The sequence below is a fragment of the Rhinoraja longicauda genome, chromosome 19 (genome assembly GCF_053455715.1).
Source record: "Rhinoraja longicauda isolate Sanriku21f chromosome 19, sRhiLon1.1, whole genome shotgun sequence".
Classification (NCBI taxonomy): Eukaryota; Metazoa; Chordata; class Chondrichthyes; order Rajiformes; family Arhynchobatidae; genus Rhinoraja; species Rhinoraja longicauda.
Window position 1 is genome coordinate 11,872,963 of NC_135971.1, and position 21,240 is coordinate 11,894,202.

The 21,240-nt window shown below is 50.2% G+C and overlaps 1 protein-coding gene across 2 annotated transcripts in view; it reads right to left on the minus strand.

Annotated features, from left to right (window-relative positions):
• The window catches only part of abhd16a (abhydrolase domain containing 16A, phospholipase), a 46,137-nt gene that overhangs the window by 14,064 nt on the left and 10,833 nt on the right, over nucleotides 1-21,240 (minus strand). For both annotated transcript variants that reach the window (XM_078415800.1, XM_078415799.1), the window contains exons 3-8: nucleotides 20,627-20,693; nucleotides 16,137-16,223; nucleotides 13,869-13,954; nucleotides 11,686-11,759; nucleotides 8,127-8,243; nucleotides 6,221-6,335 (exon numbers count right to left, since the gene is read on the minus strand). In XM_078415800.1, coding sequence (XP_078271926.1) covers nucleotides 6,221-6,335; nucleotides 8,127-8,243; nucleotides 11,686-11,759; nucleotides 13,869-13,954; nucleotides 16,137-16,223; nucleotides 20,627-20,693 — 546 coding nt within the window. The remainder of the gene's footprint in view (nucleotides 1-6,220; nucleotides 6,336-8,126; nucleotides 8,244-11,685; nucleotides 11,760-13,868; nucleotides 13,955-16,136; nucleotides 16,224-20,626; nucleotides 20,694-21,240) is intronic.

Genomic DNA, 21,240 nt, shown 5'->3' on the forward strand with positions numbered 1-21,240 from the left:
AATCAAAAATATTTATTCAAATATTAAAATGATATATACAATGCAATAAAACCAAAACAGAACCCACCACCAGAATACAATACAAAACAAATATACCAATTGGAACTATTATACAATTATATTACAATCCCCATCCAGGACACATCCAATCCCCCGCGGTGCCCAGCGGTCCCGGAAATCCCCCAGGGTGCCCGTGGACAGCGCGCGGTCCCTCTCCAACACCACCCGGGCGCGGACGTAACCCCGGAAAAGGGGCAGGCAGCCGGCTCGGGCAGAGCCCTCTTCCGCCTGGCGCCGTGAGTCGCGGATGGCCAGCTTGGCCTGGCCCAGGAGCAACCCAACAAGGACATCTTCTGCCCCGCCCTCTGCCCTACGCACAGGGTGTCCAAAGATGAGGATGGTGGGGTGAAAAGTGCAGCCAGAAAGGCAAGGAGCAGCCCCTTTAGATATTGGAACAGGGGCTGCAACCTCACGCACTCCATGTACACGTGGTAAAGACTCACACACTCCATGTACACGTGGTACGCAGACTCTTCCAACCCGCAAAAGTGGCAGGCGGCCGGCGAGTCTGTGAACCGCGCGCGAGGAACAGGTTGCAGGGGACTCCTCGGTGCAATACCTTCCACCCCAGGTCCCCGATGGAGAGGGGCAGAATCCCTGCGTAGAGGGACCCCCACCGCGGGACCCCCTCGTGACCGGAAGACAACACCGACCGCCACTTAGTGTCCGGGCCAATGGAATGTTGGCCTTCATAACCAGAGGAATTGAGTATAGGAGCAAAGAGGTCCTTCTACAGTTGTACAGGGCCCTAGTGAGGCCGCACCTGGAGTAGTGTGCAGTTTTGCTCTCCAAATTTGAGGATGGGATTCCTTGCTATTGAGGGCGTGCAGCGTAGGTTCACCAGGTTAATTCCCGGAATGGCGGGACTGTCGTATGTTGAAAGACTGGAGCGACTGGGCTTGTACACGCTGCCATTCAGAAGGATGAGAGGGGATCTTATTGAAACATATAAGATTATTAAGGGATTGGAAAGGCTAGAGGCAGGAAACATGTTCCCAATGTCGGGGGAGTCCGGAACCAGGGGCCACACACAGTTTAAGAATAAGGGGTGGGCCATTTAGAACGGAGACGAGGAAAAACATTTTCACTCAGAGAGTTGTGACTCTGTGGAACTCTGCCTCAGAAGGCGGTGGAGGCCAATTCTCTGGGTGCTTTCAAGAGAGAGATAGATAGAGCTCTTTAATGATAGCGGAGCCAGGGGGTATGGGGAAAAGGCAGGAACGGGGTACTGATTGTGAATGATCAGCCATGATCACGGTGAATGGCGGCGCTGGCTCGAAGGGCCGATTGGCCTCCTCCTGCGCCTATTGTAAGGCCTTCCACGCCCGCACCTCCAGACTAAGAAACAGCTTGATCCCTCGAGCTATCGCTGTTCCGAATCGGTCCTGCTGAGAGCCCGCCATGATCCGTCTCTGCCCCCAGGGTCATCTGGCACAACTGACTCCTGCATGAGCCGTTTTTGCACTTTACCTCGTTTCCTTTTTCCTCCCCCTCTCTTTGTCGTTTTTGTTTCCACCGTGATTTATCTAACTTGTCGCATCGATATGCAAGTGGCATTCTCAATCCTGTTGTGCTTGTACAATAGACAGTGAAGATATTGTACTGTATCGTATGTATGTATGGACAGGTTGTGTGAGTGGGCGGATACATGGCAGATGTAGATAAGTGTGAGGTTATTCACTTTGGAAGTAAGAATAGAAAGGCAGATTATTATCTGAATGGTGTCAAGTTAGGAGGAGGGGGAGTTCAACGAGATCTGGGTGTCCTAGTGCATCAGTCAATGAAAGGAAGCATGCAGGTACAGCAGGCAGTGAAGAAAGCCAATGGAATGTTGGCCTTTGTAACAAGAGGAGTTGAGTATAGGAGCAAAGAGGTCCTTCTACAGTTGTACAGGGCCCTGGTGAGACCGCACCTGGAGTACTGTGTGCAGTTTTGGTCTCCAAATTTGAGGAAGGATATTCTTGCAATAATTCCCGGAATGGCGGGACTGTCGTATGTTGAAAGGCTGGAGCGATTGGGCTTGTATACACTGGAATTTAGAAGGATGAGGGGGGATCTTATTGAAACATATAAGATAATTAGGGGATTGGACACATTAGAGGCAGGAAACATGTTCCCGATGTCGGGGGAGTCCAGAACCAGGGGCCACACACAGTTTGAGAATAAGGGGTGGGCCATTTAGAACGGAGACGAGAAAGAAAAAAAAATTCACTCAGAGTTGTGAATCTGTGGAATTCTCTGCCTCAGAAGGCGGTGGAGGCCAATTCTCTGGGTGCTTTCAAGAGAGAGCTAGATAGAGCTCTTAAGGACAGCGGAGTCAGGGGGTATGGGGAGAAGGCAGGAACGGGGTACTAGTTGTGAATGATCAGCCATGATCACGGTGAATGGCGGTGCTGGCTCGAAGGGCCGAATGGCCTCCTCCTGCGCCTATTGTAAGGCCTTCCACGCCCGCACCTCCAGACCAAGAAACAGCTTGATCCCTCGAGCTATAGCTGCTCCGAATCGGTCCTGCTGAGAGCCCGCCATGATCCGTCTCTGCCCCCAGGGTCATCTGGCACAACTGACTCCTGCATGAGCCGTTTTTGCACTTTACCTCGTTTCCTTTTTCCTCCCCCTCTCTTTGTCGTTTTTGTTTCCACCGTGATTTATCTAACTTGTCGCATCGATATGCAAGTGGCATTCTCAATCCTGTTGTGCTTGTACAATAGACAGTGAAGATATTGTATTGTATCGTATGTATGTATGGACAGGTTGTGTGAGTGGGCGGATACATGGCAGATGCAGTTAAATGTAGATAAGTGTGAGGTTATTCACTTTGGAAGTAAGAATAGAAAGGCAGATTATTATCTGAATGGTGTCAAGTTAGGAGGAGGGGGAGTTCAACGAGATCTGGGTGTCCTAGTGCATCAGTCAATGAAAGGAAGCATGCAGGTACAGCAGGCAGTGAAGAAAGCCAATGGAATGTTGGCCTTTGTAACAAGAGGAGTTGAGTATAGGAGCAAAGAGGTCCTTCTACAGTTGTACCGGGCCCTGGTGAGACCGCACCTGGAGTACTGTGTGCAGTTTTGGTCTCCAAATTTGAGGAAGGATATTCTTGCTATGGAGGGCGTGCAGCGTAGGTTCACTAGGTTAATTCCCGGAATGTCGGGATTGTCGTATGTTGAAAGGCTGGAGCGATTGGGCTTGTATACACTGGAATTTAGAAGGATGAGGGGGGATCTTATTGAAACATATAAGATAATTAGGGGATTGGACACATTAGAGGCAGGAAACATGTTCCCAATGTTGGGGGAGTCCAGAACAAGGGGCCACAGTTTAAGAATAAGGGGTAGGCCATTTAGAACGGAGATGAGGAAGAACTTTTTCAGTCAGAGAGCGGTGAAGGTGTGGAATTCTCTGCCTCAGAAGGCAGTGGAGGCCAGTTCGTTGGATGCTTTCAAGAGAGAGCTGGATAGAGCTCTTAAGGATAGCGGAGTGAGGGGGTATGGGGAGAAGGCAGGAACGGGGTACTGATTGGGAGTGATCAGCCATGATCGCATTGAATGGCGGTGCTGGCTCGAAGGGCTGAATGGCCTCCTCCTGCACCTATTGTCTATTGTCTATGGGGGTGAGGTAACAAAACAGGAGGAAAAATCCGAGCGCTTGCGAGGATCAAAAAAATCGGAAAATCTACACACAAAATTACCAGTTTCAAGCCTCTTTTAAGTGCATTTCAAAGTAAAATCAGCATAACCAAATAATGTGGATATATCACTGTGCACTAATAACATTTTGAAGTAAATTGTGAAGTAAATTCTGAACATTTTGAAGTAAATTTGCACATTAATTGATAATCAGCCCAGAACCAGGGGTCACAGCTTAAGGATAAGGGGGATGTCTTTTAGGACCGAGATGAGAAAACATTTCTTCACACAGAGTGGTGAGTCTGTGGAATTCTCTGCCACAGAAGGTAGTTGAGGCCAGTTCATTGGCTATATTTAAGAGGGAGTTAGATGTGGCCCTTGTGGCTAAAGGGATCAGGGGGTATGGAGAGAAGGCAGGTACAGGATACTGAGCTGGATGATCAGCCATGATCATATTGAATGGCGGTGCGTACAGGCTCGAAGGGCCGAATGGCCTACTCCTGCACCTATTTTCTATGTTTCTATGTTTCTAAAAAGGTGATAATTGGTTTTTCTGCTGCGTTTTGTATTTTAACCCCGTCTTAATTCATTAATTTCGTTCTATAATCTTGCACTTAAATTTAATATTTACTCATTGCAGTTCCAACAAATGATTTTCCGGTACTCTTGGTTACAGAGCTTTGCTGGTTTATCCAGTTGGCCAAGGAAGTCGCTCGGCAATGGGGGTTAGATGTGCTGGCTCCAGATGGGCTGGCTTGCAAATTCAACCCACCCATCGGCCGTGGAAGTCCCGATGAGGTCGAGATTGGTCGCCTTGCCCAGCCGAGGTGCCACATTTTCGGGGAGACTTCCAGGGCGCGCGGGGCGGGGAGGGGAGGGATTTCTCGCGGAACCCCCAGCGACCTCTAGCGGAACCCTAGTGCTCATTACAAGTCTATATCTCCTTGATCAAACCTTCTCCTTCGACAAACACATCAAACACATCACAAAGACAGCCTTCTTCCACCTCAAAAACATTGCCCGTCTCCGTCCATCCCTCCCCTCCACAGCTGCAGAAACCCTCATCCACGCCTTCATCACCTCCCGTCTGGACTACTGCAACAGCCTCCTCTATGGCGCACCCTCAAAAATCATCAATAAACTTCAATACATTCAAAACTCCGCTGCCCGTCTACTCACACACACCTCGATCCGTGACCATATCACCCCCGTACTTTATAAACTCCACTGGCTCCCCATCCCCCAGAGAATCCAGTACAAAATCCTCCTCATAACCTACAAAGCCCTCCATAACCTGGCCCCATCCTACCTGACCGACCTCCTCCACAGGCACACTCCCACCTGCACCCTCCGCTCTGCCGCTGCCAATCTCCTATCCCCCCACATCCGGACCAAACTCAGATCCTGGGGGGACAGGGCTTTCTCCATCGCTGCTCCCACCCTATGGAACTCACTACCTCAAACCGTCAGAGACTCCTCCACACTCACCACATTCAAAACATCACTGAAGTCTCACCTGTTCAGCACTGCCTTCAACCGCTGAAGGTCACCTCACCTTCTGTCTCCTTTCTCTGTTCAATTATTTATTTACTTATTTATCTATTTATTCATTTCCCTATGTTCTCAAAATCTCTGTAAAGCGTCTTTGAGCATATGAAAAGCGCTATATAAATAAAATGCATTATTATTATTATTATTATACATCGTTTCTTTTCCTTTTTTTCCGATCCTATTTCTCCGTTGGTAAACGCGATATTGGCAAAGTGGAAAACGCGGAAATCATGCAAAAAGCGCGGGAAGTGGATTTTAAAAACGCGGAAATCCCGTTTCCGTGCTGTTTCTCCGAACTTCTGGTTGTGGCCCATTGATCGAATGATCCCCACGTGCGTGTGACTGAAGGGGCAATTGATCCAATCAACAGGTGATAAAGACATTGATTAGCTTAGTTTAGCTTAGAGATACAGCGCGGAAACAGGTCCTTCGGCCCCCCGAGTCCGCGCCGACCAGCGATCCCCGCGCACTAACGCTATCCCGCGCACACTGGGGACAATTCACACGTGTTGGCAAAGCAATTAACCTACAGACCTGCACGTCTTTGGAGCGCGGGAGGAAACGGAAGATCTCGGAGAAAACCCGGGCAGGTCACGGGGGAGAACGTGCAAACTCCCTACAGACGGCGCCCGCAGTCGGGATGGAACCCGGGTCTCCGGCGCTGCGTTCGCTGTGAGGCAGCGACTCTACCGCCGCGAATATGATTTGGTTTGAACACTTTACGTGACAGTGAAATTCTTTGCTTGCGGGCCGGGCCTGCTATCCTGGGTGAGCCTGTTTCCACTCTGTGTCTCTAAACACCCACAGTCAGCGGCAGAGTTGCGGCCTCACAGCGCCAAGGGCCTGGGTTCGATCACCGACTACGGGAGCTTGCCTGCACGGAGTTTGCACGTTCTCCCCCGTGGGTCTTCTCCGTGGGGGGGGGGGGGGGGCGTTTCTAGTTTCCTCCCACACTCCCAAGACGGTCGAGGGGCGATGGGTCTTACCTCCTCCATCAAGCGTGCCTGGCCTTGGATCAACATGGGCATGATGGCCTTCTGCAGCAGGCACACCGAGCCCGGGTACAGCATCCGCCGGCCAAACGACTTGGCGATCAGGTAGCTGCAGAACAAACGGGCACCCGGTTAACCCGCAGAGCAGCGGCCACGTGTAGGAACACAGAAAACGGCAGGTGCTGCTTTAAATCGAAGGGAGACACAAGGCGCTGGAGCAACTCAGCGGGACAGGCGGCATCTCGGGGGGAGAAGGAACGGGTGACGTTTCGGACCGAGGCCCTTCATCAGACGTGTGGGGATCGCTGGACTCGATGGGCCGAAGGGACTGCTTCCGTGCTGCAGAGAGTCGTGGAGTGATACAGCGTGGAAGCAGGCCCTTCGGCCCATCTTGCCTGCACCGGCCAACATGTCCGAGCGACACTAGTCCCACCTGCCCGCGTTTGGCCCGTATCCCTCCAAAAGGAAAAGTCTCTCCAAATTTGAGGAAGGATATTCTTGCTATTGAGGGCGTGCAGCGTAGGTTTACCAGGTTAATTCCCGGAATGGCGCGACTATCATATGTTGAAAGACTGGAGCGACTAGGCTTGTATACACTGGAATTTAGAAGGATGAGAGGGGATCTTATCGAAACATATAAGATTATTAAGGGGTTGGACACGTTAGAGACAGGAAACATGTTCCCGATGTTGGGGGAGTCCAGAACAAGGGGCCACAGTTTAAGAATGAGGGGTAGGCCATTTAGAACTGAGATGAGGAAAAACTTTTTCAGTCAGAGAGTTGTGAATCTGTGGAATGGCAGTGGAGGCCAATTCTCTGAATGCATTGAAGAGAGAGCTAGATAGAGCTCTTAAGGATAGCGGAGTCAGGGGGTATGGGGAGAGGGCAGGAACGGGGTACTGATTGAGAATGATCAGCCGTGATCACATTGAATGGCGGTGCTGGCTCGAAGGGCCGAATGGCCTACTCCTCCACCTATTGTCTATTGTCAAAACCTGTCCTATCCATGGACCCGTCTGGTATCTCTGAACTAAACCATCACAGAAAGACACAAAATGCTGGAGTAACTCAGCGGGTCGGGCAGCGTCTCTGGAGAGAAGGAACGGGCCCATTCCTTCTCTCCAGAGATGCTGCCCGTCCCGCTGAGTTACTCCAGCTTTTTTGCGTCTGTCTTCGGTTTAAACCAGCACCTGCAGTTCCTTCCCACGCATTTAAACCAAACCGCCCCCTGGTGTCCCTGGGCCATCAGTGATAGGACCAGAATTAGGCCACTCGGCCCATCGAGTCTACTCCGCCATTTAATCACGGCTGATCTATCTCTCCCTCTCAGCCCCATTCAATCGTGAATGTCACACCACCAACGGCCTCCTCCTGCACCTATTTGTTTCTCCCAATGTTTCTAATAATAACTCCAGCAGTAGAGTTGCTGCCTTACAGCGAATGCAGCGCCGGAGACCCGGGTTCCATCCCGACCACGGGCGCCGTCTGTGCGGAGTTTGCACGTTCTCCCCGTGACCTGCGTGGGGTTTTCCCCGAGATCTTCGGTTTCCTCCCACACTCCAAAGACGTGCAGGTTTGTAGGTTAACTGGCTCGGTAAATGTAAAACTTGTCCCTAATGGGTGTGGGATAGTGTTAGTGTGCGGGGATCGCTGGTCGACGCGGACCCGGTGGGCCGAAAGGGCCTGTTTCCGCGCTGTATCTCTAAACGAAACTAGTAAAGCAGAGCTCTAGAGACGAGTTGAATCAAGGGATGTGGGGAGAGGGCAGGAACGGGGTAGTGATTGTGAACGATCAGCCATTATCGTATTGTAGGGCGGTGCGGGCTGGAAGGGCCGAATGGCAACCTATTGTCTTTTCTCCAAGTTTGTAATGATAACCCGAGACCGAGGGCTGGCTTACCTGACCAACTGGCAGGGCAACCTCAGGGCGTTACACACAAACCCGTCCCCCGTCCCTCTGTTCTTGATGTCCGGCTTCAAGAGGGGAACTCCACCGTTTGGCATGCTCCCGCCCTTCCTGAAACAGGGAGAGAGATGGGAGTCGCACAGTCACACGGCGCGAGAACAGGCCCCACACCGGCCAACATGTCCCAGCCTCACCAGTCCCAGCTGCCCGCGTTTGGTCCATATCCCTCCAAACCTGTCCTGGCTGCAACCTTCCCCCCCCCCACTCCTTCCCCCCCCCACTGACGAACTGTACACTGCGAGGGCCAGGAAGCGAGCGGGCAAGATCATCTCTGACCCCCTCTCACCCTGACCACAAACTCTTCGAAGCACTTCCCTCTGGAAGGCGACTCCGGACTGTCAAAGCAGCCACAGCCGGACATAAACACAGCTTTTTTCCCCCCACAAGTGATAGTTCTACTCAACAACCAAACTCTGTCGTATCTCTTTTTTGCTCCGGTTTATTTTCACCCACATGTTTAGACGGTAATGTTGTATCCTTACTGTCTCGTAGGAAAATAACTGCAGATGCTGGTACAAAATCGAATGTACCACAAAATGCTGGAGTAACTCAGCGAGTCAGGCAGCATCTCTGGAGAGAAGGAATGGGTGACGTTTCGGGTCGAGACGGTCTGAAGGAGGGTCTGGACCCGAAACGTCACCCATTCCTTCTCTCCAGAGATGGAATGTAGGTGCAGGAGTAGGCCATTCGGCCCTTCAGTCTGAAGAAGGGTCTCGACCTGAAACGTCACCCATTCCTTCTCTCCAGAGATGCTGCCTGACCCGCTGAGTGACTCCAGCATTTTGTGATACCTCCTTATTGTTTTGATGTGTTTATCATTTATTCTTAATTGCTAACGGTGTCTTTGTGTTGTCATTTGTGAGCGGAGCACCAAGGCACATTCCTTGTATATGCACATACTTGGCCAATAAACTTATTCATTCATTCATCCATGTACCAGTCTAACTGTTTCTTAAATGTTGGGATAGTCCCAGCCTCAACTACCTCCTCTGGCAGCTCGTTCCACACACCCACCGCCCGTAGTGTGAAAATGTTACCCCACAGATTCCTATTAAATCTTTTCCCCTTCACCTTGAACCTAAAGTCCCCACCTTCAAACCTGTGGCACAGTGGTAGAATTGCTGCCTCACAGCGCCAGAGACCCGGGATCGATCCCGACTACGGGCGCCGTCTGTACGGAGTTTGCACGTTCTCCCCGTGACCTGCGTGGGTTTTCTCCGAGATCTTCGGTTTCCTCCCACACTCCAAAGACGTGCAGGTTTGGAGGTTAATTGGCTTGGTATAAAATGTAAAATTGTCCCTCGTGTGTGTAGGGTAGTGTTAGTGTGTGGGGATCGCTGGGCGGCGCGGACCCGGTGGGCCGAAGGGCCTGTTTCAGCGCTGTATCTCTAAACTAAACTGAACTAGTCCCACCTGTCTGTGTTTGGCCCATATCCACTCCCCCCCCACCCGCCTGTCCTATCCATGTACCTGTCTTAACTGTTTCTTAAACGTTGGGATAGTCCCTGCCTCAGCTACCTCATCCAGCAACACTTAGTGTCAAAAGGTTACCCCTCACATTCCTATTAAATCTTTCCTTAAACCTATGTCCTCCGGTTCTTGATTCCCCTACTCTGCATAAAGGACTGTGCAGAATCAGTAGGCCGAAAGGCCTGTTTCCGTGCGGTACAGAGTCAGAGAGTGATACAGTGTAGAAACAGGCCCTTCGACCCAACTCGCCCACACCGGCCAACAATGTCCCAGCTACACTAGTCCCACCTGCCCACGTTTGGCCCATATCACCCCCCCAAAACCCGTCCTATCCATGTAACTGTCTCGTACCTCTGAACTAAACTAAAACCACCATAGATAAGACACACAATGCTGGAGTAACTCAGTGGGCCAGGCAGCATCTCTGGAGAGAAGGAACGGGTCCAGTCCTTCTCTCCAGAGATGCTGCCTGTCCGCCAAGTTACTTCAGATTTCTGCGGTTTAAACCAGCATCTGCAGTTCCTTCTTAAACTAACCCCCCCCCCCCCGGGTGTTCCTGGGTCATAAGGGATAGGAGCAGAATTAGGCCAATCGGCCCATCGAGTCGAGCCTTCATAACAAGAGGAGTTGAGTATAGGAGCAAAGAGGTCCTTCTAAAGTTGTACCGGGCCCTGGTGAGACCGCACCTGGAGTACTGTGTGCAGTTTTGGTCTCCAAATTTGAGGAAGGATATTCTTGCTATTGAGGGCGTGCAGCGTAGGTTCACTAGGTAAATTCCCGGAATGGCGGGACTGTCGTATGTTGAAAGGCTGGAGCAATTAGGCTTGTATACACTGGAATTTAGAAGGATGAGGGGGGATCTTATTGAAACATATAAGATAATTAGGGGATTGGACACATTAGAGGCAGGAAACATGTTCCCAATGTTGGGGGAGTCCAGAACAAGGGGCCACAGTTTAAGAATAAGGGGTAGGCCATTTAGAACGGAGATGAGGAAGAACTTTTTCAGTCAGAGAGCGGTGAAGGTGTGGAATTCTCTGCCTCAGAAGGCAGTGGAGGCCAGTTCGTTGGATGCTTTCAAGAGAGAGCTGGATAGAGCTCTTAACGATAGCGGAGTGAGGGGGTATGGGGAGAAGGCAGGAACGGGGTACCGATTGAGAGTGATCAGCCATGATCGCATTGAATGGCGGTGCTGGCTCGAAGGGCTGAATGGCCTACTCCTGCACCTATTGTCTATTGTCTATTGAGTCTACTCCGCCATTCAATCACGGCTGATCTATCTCTCCCTCCTAACCCCATTCTCCTGCCTTCTCCCCATAACCTCTGACACCCGTACTAATCAGGAATCTACCCATCTCTGTCTTGGTAATCTGTGTAGCCCTTGTGTACAGGAGTAAAGAGGTCCTTCACCAGTTGTATAGGGCCCTGGTGAGACCATAACTGGAGTTTTGGTCTAATTTGAGGAAGGACGTTCTTGCTATTGAGGCAGTGCAGCACAGGTTCACGAAGTTAACCCCTGGGATGGCGGGACTGTCGTATGACGAAAGATGGGACTTGTATTCACTGGAGTTTAGAAGGAAGAACGGGGAACTTACAGAAACGTATAAAATTACAAAAGGACTGGACAAGCTAGATGCAGGAAAATATTTCCCAATGTTGGGGGGAGTCCAGAACCCACAGTCGAAGAATAAAGGGGAAGCCATTTAAAACTGAGATGAGAAAAAAACTTTTTCACCCAGAGAGTTGTGAATTTGTGGGATTCTCTGTCACAGAGGGCAGTGGAGGCCAAATCACTGGATGGATTTAAGAGAGTTAGATAGAGCTCTAGGGGCTAGCGGAATCAAGGGATGCGGAGAGAAGGCAGGCACGGGTTACTGATTGTGGATGATCAGCCGTGATCACAATGAATGGCGGTGCGTACAGGCTCGAAGGGCCGAATGGCCTCCTCCTGCACCTGTTGTCCCTGTTTCTATGTCCAGCCGTTGACCGGCTCTCCCACGTTACCAGCGTATCGTTTACTTACGGACTCGACACCTCACTCCAGCTGAAGTCCACCGGCCAGTGTTCGAAGTCAAAGCTGTAGGAAGCCAGCCTCTTCTGCAATCAAGAACAAAGAAGGTGTCTGCAGAACACACAGAGTATCTTGCCCAGAGTAGGGGAATCGAGCACCAATAGACAATAGGTGCAGGAGGAGGCCATTCGGCCCTTCCAGCCTGTACGCACCGCCATTCAATGTGATCATGGCTGATCATTCTCAATCAGTACCCCGTTCCTGCCTTCTCCCCATACCCCCTGACTCCGCTATCCTTAAGAGCTCTATCTAGCTCTCTCTTGAATGCATTCAGAGAATTGGCCTCCACTGCCCTCTGAGGCAGTAAATTCCACAGATTCACAACTCTCTGACTGAAAAAGTTTTTCCTCGTCTCCGTTCTAAATGGCCTACCCCTTATTCTTAAACTGTGTGTGGCCCCTGGTTCTGGACTCCCCAACATTGGGAACATGTTTCCTGCCTCTAACGTGTCCAACCCCTTCATAATCTTATACGTTTCGATAAAATCCCCTCTCATCCTTCTAAATCCCAGCTTATACAAGCCTAGCCGTTCCAGTCTTTCAACATATGACAGTCCCGCCATTCCGGGAATTAACCTAGTAAACCTACGCTGCACGCCCTCAATAACAAGAATATCCTTCCTCAAATTTGGAGACCAAAACTGCACACAGTACTCCAGGTGCGCTCTCACTAGGGCCCTGTACAACTGCAGAAGGACCTCTTTGCTCCTATACTCAACTTTCCTTGTCATGAAGGCCAATATTCCATTGGCTTTCTTCACTGCCTGCTGTACCTGCGTGCTTCCTTTCAGTGGCTGATGCACTAGGACACCCAGATCTCGTTGTATGTCCCCTTTTCCTAACTTGACACCATTCAGATAATACTCTGCCTTCCTGTTCTTACCACCAAAGTGGATAACCTCACACTTATCCACATTAAACTGCATCTGCCATGCATCCGCCCACTCACACAACCTGTCCAAGTCACCCTGCAACCTCTGCAACCTGACCAGAGGACATCGGTCCAAGGGGAAGGGGAAAAGATTTAATGGGAATCAGAAGGGGTAACTTTTTCACACAGAGGGCGGTGGGTGTATGGAACAAGCTGCCAGAGGAGAGCGGCACGGTGGCGCAGCGGTAGAGTTGCTGCCTTGCAGCGATTGCAGCGCCGGAGACCAGGGTTCCATCCCGTCTACGGGCTCTGTCTGTACGGAGTTTGTACGTTCTCCCCGTGACCTGCGTGGGTTTTCTCCGAGATCTTCGATTTCCTCCCACACTCCAATGACGTGCAGGTTTGCAGGCTAATTGGCTTGGTGTAAGTGTAAATTGTCCCCAGTGTGTGTAGGATAGTGTTAGTGTGCGGGGATCGCTGGTCGGCGCAGACTCGGCGGGCCGAAGGGGCTGTTTCCGCGCTGTATCTCTAAACTAAAAGAAAATGAGAGACAAGTCTGGCTTCAAACCCTAATTTGAGGAAGGACGTCCTTGCTATTGAGGCAGTGCAGCGTAGGTTCACCAGGTTAATCCCTGGGATGGCGGGACTGTCATATGAGGAACGATTGGAAAGACTGGGCTTGTATTCACTGGAGTTTAGAAGGATGAGAGGGGATCTTATAGAGACGTATAAAATTATAAAAGGACTGGTCAAGCTAGATGCAGGAAAAATGTTCCCAATGGTGGGGGGAGTCCAGAAGCAGGGGCCACACAGTCCAAGAATAAAGGGGAGGCCATTTAAAACTTGGGACAATTGTTACATTTTACCAAGCCAATTAACCCACAAACCTGCATGTCTTTGGAAGCCATTTAAAACTGAGGTGAAAAAAAACTTTTTCACCCGGAGAATTTGTTGTGAATTTGTGGAATTCTCTGCCACAGAGGGCAGTGGAGGCAGATTCACTGGATGAATTTGAAAGAGAGTTAGATAGAGCTCAGGGGGCTAGCGGTATCAAGGGATAAGGGGAGAAGGCAGGCACGGGTTACAGATTGTGGACGATCAGCCATGATCACAATGAACGGCGGTGCTGGCTTGCAGGGCCAAATGGCCTCCTCCTGCACCTATTTGCCATGTTTCTACGTTTCTAACCCCGTGTAAGATACAATAAACTGTGAATTGGAAGCTTCGCAAGTCGTCTGCGGCTTTGAGATTTAGTTCCGCATTACCTTGTTCTCCTCCGTGTTTTGTTTCTTGGTCTCGGCCAAGATTGTGATGAATTCTACGTACTCCGGATTCGACCATCGGCTCATTCCTGGGGAGCAGGGAAATATCCACCATTAAGAGGGGTCAGCACAGACACTGTGGGCTGAAGGGCCTATTTTTTTGTTAAATTTAGTTTTAGTTTTTCGAGATAATAATAATAATAATAATAATAATAATAATAATGCATTACATTTGTATAGCGCTTTTCTAAAAACTCAAAGGCGCTTTATATGGTTTACTAAAACATAGAAATAAATAAATAAATAAGTAAACGAACAGAAAAGGAATAAATAAGGTGAGGTGACGGTCAGTGGTTGAAGGCAGTGCTGAACAGGTGAGACTTCAGTGATGTTTTGAATGTGGTGAGTGAGGAGGAGTCTCTGACGGTTTGGGGTAGTGAGTTCCAGAGGGTGGGAGCAACGATGGAGAAAGCCCTGTCCCCCCAGGATCTGAGTTTGGTCCGGATGGGGGGGGGGGGGGACAGGAGATTGGCAGCGGCAGAGCAGAGGGTGCAGGTGGGAGTGTGCCTGTGGAGGAGGTCAGTCAGGTAGGATGGGGCCAGGTTATGGAGGGCTTTGTAGGTCATGAGGAGGATTTTGTCCTGGATTTCACCGGGTCCGCGCCGACCAGCGATCCCCGCACACTGACACTACCCTACAATTTTTACATTTACCAAGCCAATTAACCTACAAACCTGCACGTTTCTGGAGTGTGGCAGGAAACCGAAGATCTCAGAGAAAACCCAGGCACGTCACGGGGAGAACGTACAAACTCCGTACAGACGGCGCCGGTAGACGGGATGGAACCCGGGTCTCCGGCGCTGCATTCGCTGTAAGGCGGCAACTCTACCGCTGCGCCACCGTGACCGCCTTGTGTTTTTTGTGACAATAGACAATAGGTGCAGGAGGAGGCCATTCGGCCCTTCCAGCCAGCACCGCCATTCAACGTGATCATGGCTGATCATTCTCAATCAGTACCCCGTTCCTGCCTTCTCCCCAAACCCCCTGACTCCGCTATCCTTACGAGCCTTATCTAGCTCTCTCTTGAATGCATTCAGAGAATTGGCCTCCACTGCCCTCTGAGGCAGAGAATTCCACAGATTCACAACTCTCTGACTGAAAAAGTTTCTCCTCATCTCTGTTCTAAATGGCCTATCCCTTATTCTTAAGCTGTGGCCCCTGGTTCTGGACTCCCCCAACATTGGGAACATGTTTCCTGCCTCTAACGTGTCCAACCCCTTAATAATCTTATATGTTTTGATAAGATCCCCTCTCATCCTTCTAAATTCCAGTGTATACAAGCCTCTTCGCTCCAGTCTTTCAACATACGACAGTCCCGCCATTCCGGGAATAAACCTAGTTAACCTACGCTGCACGCCCTCAATAGCAAGAATATCCTTCCTCAAATTTGGAGACAAAAACTGCACACAGTACTCCAGGTGCGGTCTCACTAGGGCCCGGTACAACTGCAGAAGGACCTCTTTGCTCCTATACTCAACTCCTCTTGTTATGAAGGCCAACATTCCATTGGCTTTCTTCACTGCCTGCTGTACCTGCATGCTTCCTTTCAGTGACTGATGCACCAGGACACCCAGATCTCGTTGTACGTCCCCTTTTCCTAACTTGACACCATTCAGATAATACTCTGCCTTCCTATTCTTACCACCAAAGTGGATAAACGTCACCTTTATTGTTTAGTTTGGAGACACAGAGGCCCTTCGGCCCACCGAGTCCCCAGGAATGCAAGCAAAGAATTTCACTGCGACTTGTCACATAAAGTGTTCAAACCAAATCAAATTCACGGTGGCGCGGCGGTAGAGTTGCTGCCTTACAGCGAATGCAGCGCCGGAGACCCGGGTTCCATCCCGACCACTGGTGCAGTCTGCGCGCAGTTTGTACGTTCTCCCCGTGACCTGCGTGGGTTTTCTCCGAGATCTTCGGTTTCCTCCCACACTCCAAAGACGTGCAGGTTTGGAGGTTAATTGGCTTTGGTAAAATGTAAAAACTGTCCCTAGTGGGTGTGGGATGGTGTTAATGTGTGCGGGGATCGCTGGTCGGCGCGGACTCAGTGGGCCGAAAGGGCCTGTTTCCGCGCTGTATCGCTAAACTGAACGTCAGAATCGGTGGTAGTGGTCAGTGTGGGTGGGCGCGATAAAGGAAAGGAGGAGAGGTTTGGGGTGTCACCAGGATGGAAGGGGCTTGGGGGTGAGCAATCTGACCGTCATCTCTTACCTCTGAGGCACGCCACCCCCGTTAGAAACAACAGGAACGCACTTGCATACGGAGTGGCTGGAATGATCTTCGACATAACAATATAACCTGAAAGAATGTAAAGTCACATTAATAGACAATAGACAATAGGTGCAGGAGGAGGCCATTCAGCCCTTCGAGCCAGCACCGCCATTCAATGCGATCAAGGCTGATCACTCTCAATCAGTACCCCGTTCCTGCCTTCTCCCCATACCCCCTCCCTCCGCTATCCTTAAGAGCTCTATCCAGCTCTCTCTTGAAAGCATCCAACGAACTGGCCTCCACTGCCTTCTGAGGCAGAGAATTCCACACCTTCACCACTCTCTGACTGAAAAAGTTCTTCCTCATCTCCGTTCTAAATGGCCTACCCCTTATTCTTAAACTGTGGCCCCTTGTTCTGGACTCCCCCAACATTGGGAACATGGTTCCTGCCTCTAATGTGTCCAATCCCCTAATTATCTTATATGTTTCAATAAGATCCCCCCTCATGTACCTTAACAACTGTCTTCAGTTTAAACCAGCACCTGCAGTTCCATCCCACACGTGTAAAACAACACACACACACAGGCGCACACACACAAAATGGCGGAGTTGTGATAAAAGGGTCTCATTGAAGACCCTCGGACTTTACCTTGCACTAAACGTTATTCACGTTATTTCCCTTTGTGTGTGTGTGTGTGTGTGTGTGCGTGCGTGCGTGCGTGTGTGTGTGTGTGTGTGTGTGTTTGTGTGTGTGTGTGTGTGTGCGTGTGTGCGTGCGTGTGTGTGCGTGCGTGCGTGCGTGCGTGCGTGCGCGCGCGTGCGTGCGTGTGTGTGTGTGTGTGTGTGTGTGTGTGTGTGCGCGAGAGAGAGAGAGTGTGTTGTTTCAAATCCATAAACAGAACTGTTTCTTGTGTGGACGGCTCGATTGTAATCATGTATTGTCTTTCCGCTGACCGGTTAGAAACATAGAAAATAGGTGCAGGTGGAGGCCATTCGTCCCTTCGAGCCAGCATTCATAGTGATCATGGCTGATCATCCACAATCAGTAAACCGTGCCTGCCTTCTCCCCATATCCCTTGTTTCTGCTAGCCCCTGGAGCTCTATCTAATGCCCTAAATGGACATTCCCCCCCCGACATCAAAAATCTTCTAACCCCCCTCTCTAACTCCAGGTCCCTCAGGTCGGCCGACTTGGGGCTACTCACTATCCCGCGGTCTAGGCTTAAGCTCAGGGGTGACCGCGCTTTTGCGGTTGCAGCTCCTAGACTGTGGAACAGCATCCCTCTCCCCATCAGAACTGCCCCCTCCATCGACTCCTTTAAGTCCAGGCTCAATACCTATTTCTACTCCCTAGCGTTTGAGGCTCATTGAGGAGGCGCTGTGAACTGTTTGTGTGCTACTGTATGTTTCTTTTTTTTTCCTTAGTACCTAATCAGATGTACAGCACTTTGGTCAACGTGGGTTGTTTTTAAATGTGCTATACAAATAAAATTGACTTGACTTGACTTGACTAACTCTCTTTTAAATTCATCCAGTGATTTGGCCTCCACTGCCCTCTGTGGCAGAGAATTCCACAAATTCACAACAAATTCTGTGGGTGAAAAGGTTTCTTCTCGCCTCAGTTTTAGATAGCCTCAGCGGCAGCGACAGCGACAGCGTGTTCGCCCGCCCCGGATCGGACTTATCATCGGCGGAGCCGGCCGTCTTCGGAGGCTGCGGGAGTGGCTGCGACGCGACGCGCCTTGGGCTTGGCCCGCTGTGGACCGTCCGGTGCGGCCTGCAACCACAACAACCTGGCTGCGGGCGAGGAAAACGGGAGAAGGGAAAGACATTGTGGCCTTCCATCACAGTGAGGAGAGGACTGGAGGAGACTCACTGTGATGGATGTTTCTTTGATGGATGTTTCTTTTTTGTGTGTTTTTTTGGGGTTGGGTGGTTTGAGTGCCTGTTTGATGTTTTTATTGTTGGACTGTGTTTTTGGGGGTTTTAGGGTGTGTGATTTGAATGCCTATTTAATGCTTCTATTGTTGGACTGTGTTTTGGGGGGTTTTTGGGGTTGGGTAATTTGGGTGCCTGTTTAGTGCTTTTATTGTTGGACTGTGGGTGATTGAATTAACATTTTGTTCAAGATGGCCGCGCCGTTGTGTTTGGCTGCATGCCACTGTATGTTTCTTTTTTTCCTAGTCAGATGTGAAGCACTTTGGTCAACGTGGGTTGTTTTTAAATGTGCTATACAAATAAATTGACTTGACTTGACTTGACTTATTCTAAGACTGTGTGTGTGTGGCCCCTGGTTCTGGACTCGCCCAACATTGGGAACATGTTTCCTGCCTCTAACGTGTCCAACCCCTTAATAATCTTATACGTTTCGATAAGATCCCCTCTCATCCTTCTAAATTCCAGTGTATACAAACCTAGTCACTCCAGTCTTTCAACATATGACAGTCCCGCCATTCTGGGAATTAACCTAGTAAACCTACGCTATAAGATCCCCTCTCATCCTTCTAAACTCCAGTGAATACAAGCCCAGTCTTTCCAATCGTTCCTCACATGTCAGTCCCGCCATCCCGGGGATTAACCTGGCGAACCTACGCCGCACTGCCTCAATAGCACGCAACAAAAGCTTTTCGCTGTACCTCGGTAGACATGACAATAAACTAAACTCAAAGCTAAAAAGACATGACAATAGACAATAGGTGCAGGAGGAGGCCATTCGGCCCTTCGAGCCAGCACCGCCATTCAATGTGATCATGGCTGATCATTCTCGTAACATGCAAACAGTTGTGGTTATAGTTGTAATAAGACGTGCACATGCATACATCCACACGCGCGCACACACACTAACAAAAGTGCCAAACCATAGCAGATAAGAAGACACAAGAGAGCATGTTGTGTTCTGAAGAAGGGTCTCGACCCGAAACGTCACCCATTCCTTCTCTCCCGAGATGCTGCCTGACCTGCTGAGTTACTCCAGCATTTTGTGAATAAGAAGACACAAGAAACAGCAGATGCTGAAATCTTGATAAGAACAGTTTTTAACCCCAGGGCCATACGAGAACTGAACACTACTTTCTGCAATAGGTCACACTGTTAAAACTTTTGTATTTAATATATTGGTATTTATTTGTTTTGCATTTATTGCATATATGTTTTTTACGCACCGTCAGGATTGCTATTTTTTAATTTCGTTGCACTTGTTGCAACGACAATAAATGAATATTATTATTATTATTATTAATAAAACACAAAGTGCTGGAGGAACTTCACAAGTGATAAGAGCAGGATTTGGCCATTCGGCCCATCAAGTCTACTAGGCCGTTCAATCAAGGCTGTTCTATCTCTCCCTCCCAACCCCATTCTCCTGCCTCCCCCCACAACCTCTGACACCCGCACTGATCAAGAATCGGTCATTTTCAGTCCGCCTTAAAGAAATACTCGATGAATTGGCCTCCACAGCCGACAGAGGCAAGTGCAAGAGGAGGGAGAGGAGAGGGATTGGAGCAAGTCCAGGTGAGACAGGTGAATCCATGTTTTAGAGTCATAGAGTGAAACAGGCCCTTCAGCCCAACTTGCCCATACCGGCCAACAATGTCCCAGCTCCACTCGTCCCACCTGCCCGCGCTTGGTCCATGTCCCCCCAAATCTGTCCTGTCCATCTACCTGTCCAACTGCTTCTTAAACGATGGGATAGTCCCAGCCTCAACTACCTCCTCTGGCAGCTCGTTCCATACAAGCACCAACCTCTGTGTGGAAATGTTGCCCCTCAGATTCCTATTAAATCTTTCCCCCTTCACCTTGAACCTATATCCTCTGGTCCTCGATTCCCCTACTCTGGGCAAGAGACTCTGTGCGTCTACCCGATCTATTCCTCTCGTGATTTTGTACACCTCTATAAGATCTCCGCTCATCCTTCTGCGCTCCATGGAGTAGAGACCCAGCCTGCCCCAACCTCTCCCTGTAGCTCACACCCTCTAGTCCTGGCAACATCCTCGTAAATCTTTTCTGAACCCTTGCAAGCCTGACAATATTGGAGAGCAATGTTCTCCAGGGATGCTGCCTGACCCGCTGAGTTACTCCAGCATTCTGTGAAACGTCACCTATCCATGTTCTCCAGGGACGCTGCCTGACCCGCTGAGTTACTCCAGCACTTTGCGCGTTTGTTTCTTGCGCAAACCACCGCCTGCAGTTCCTTGCATCTGCATCATCAAACAGTTCCTCCAGTCGGGATTTTGCCACCTGTCTGTCGGGACCTTGGCTGCCTCAGCTAGACAATAGACAATAGGTGCAGGAGGAGGCCATTCAGCCCTTCATGCCAGCACCGCCATTCAATGCGATCATGGCTGATCACTCTCAATCAGTACCCCGTTCCTGCCTTCTCCCCATACCCCCTCACTCCGCTATCCTTAAGAGCTCTATCCAGCTCTCTCTTGAAAGAGTTGGGAAAGCAACACAACAGTCGAGCAGGCAGCATCTTTCAGCCAGGGCTCTTACCTTTCCTGTAAAAGTACAGCAGCAGCAGTGGAGACGTGTAGTAGGATACAGACCAGAGGATGTACGCCTGCCGGGAAGTCAAATGCAACAATCAGCGCAGAAGGCTTCACAACTTATGAAGTGCTTCACAACAACAATGTGCTGGGCGGTCACGGTGGCGCAGCGGCAGAGTTGCTGCCTCACAGCGCCAGAGACCCGGGTTCCATCCCGACCACGGGCGCTGTCTGTACGGAGTTTGTATGTTCTCCTCCCTCACCCGCGTGGGTTTTCTCCGAGATCTCCGGTTTCCTCCCGCGCTCCAAAGACGTGCGGGTTTGTAGGTTAATTGGCTTGGCAAATGTTAAAAATTGTCCCCAGTGTGTGTAGGATGGTGTTAGTGTGCGGGGATCGCTAGTCGGCGCGGACCCGGTGGGCCGAAAGGGCCTGTTTCCGCGCTGTATCTCTAAACTAAACTAAACTTCACAAGTTCTGGTAGAATTAGGCCATTCGGCCCATTCAATCATGGCTGAGCTCTGCCTCCGAATCCACAACCCTTCTCCCCACAACCCTTGACACCCGTTCCATTCAAGAATTTGCCTTAAAAATATCCACTGACTTGGCCTCCACAGCCTTCT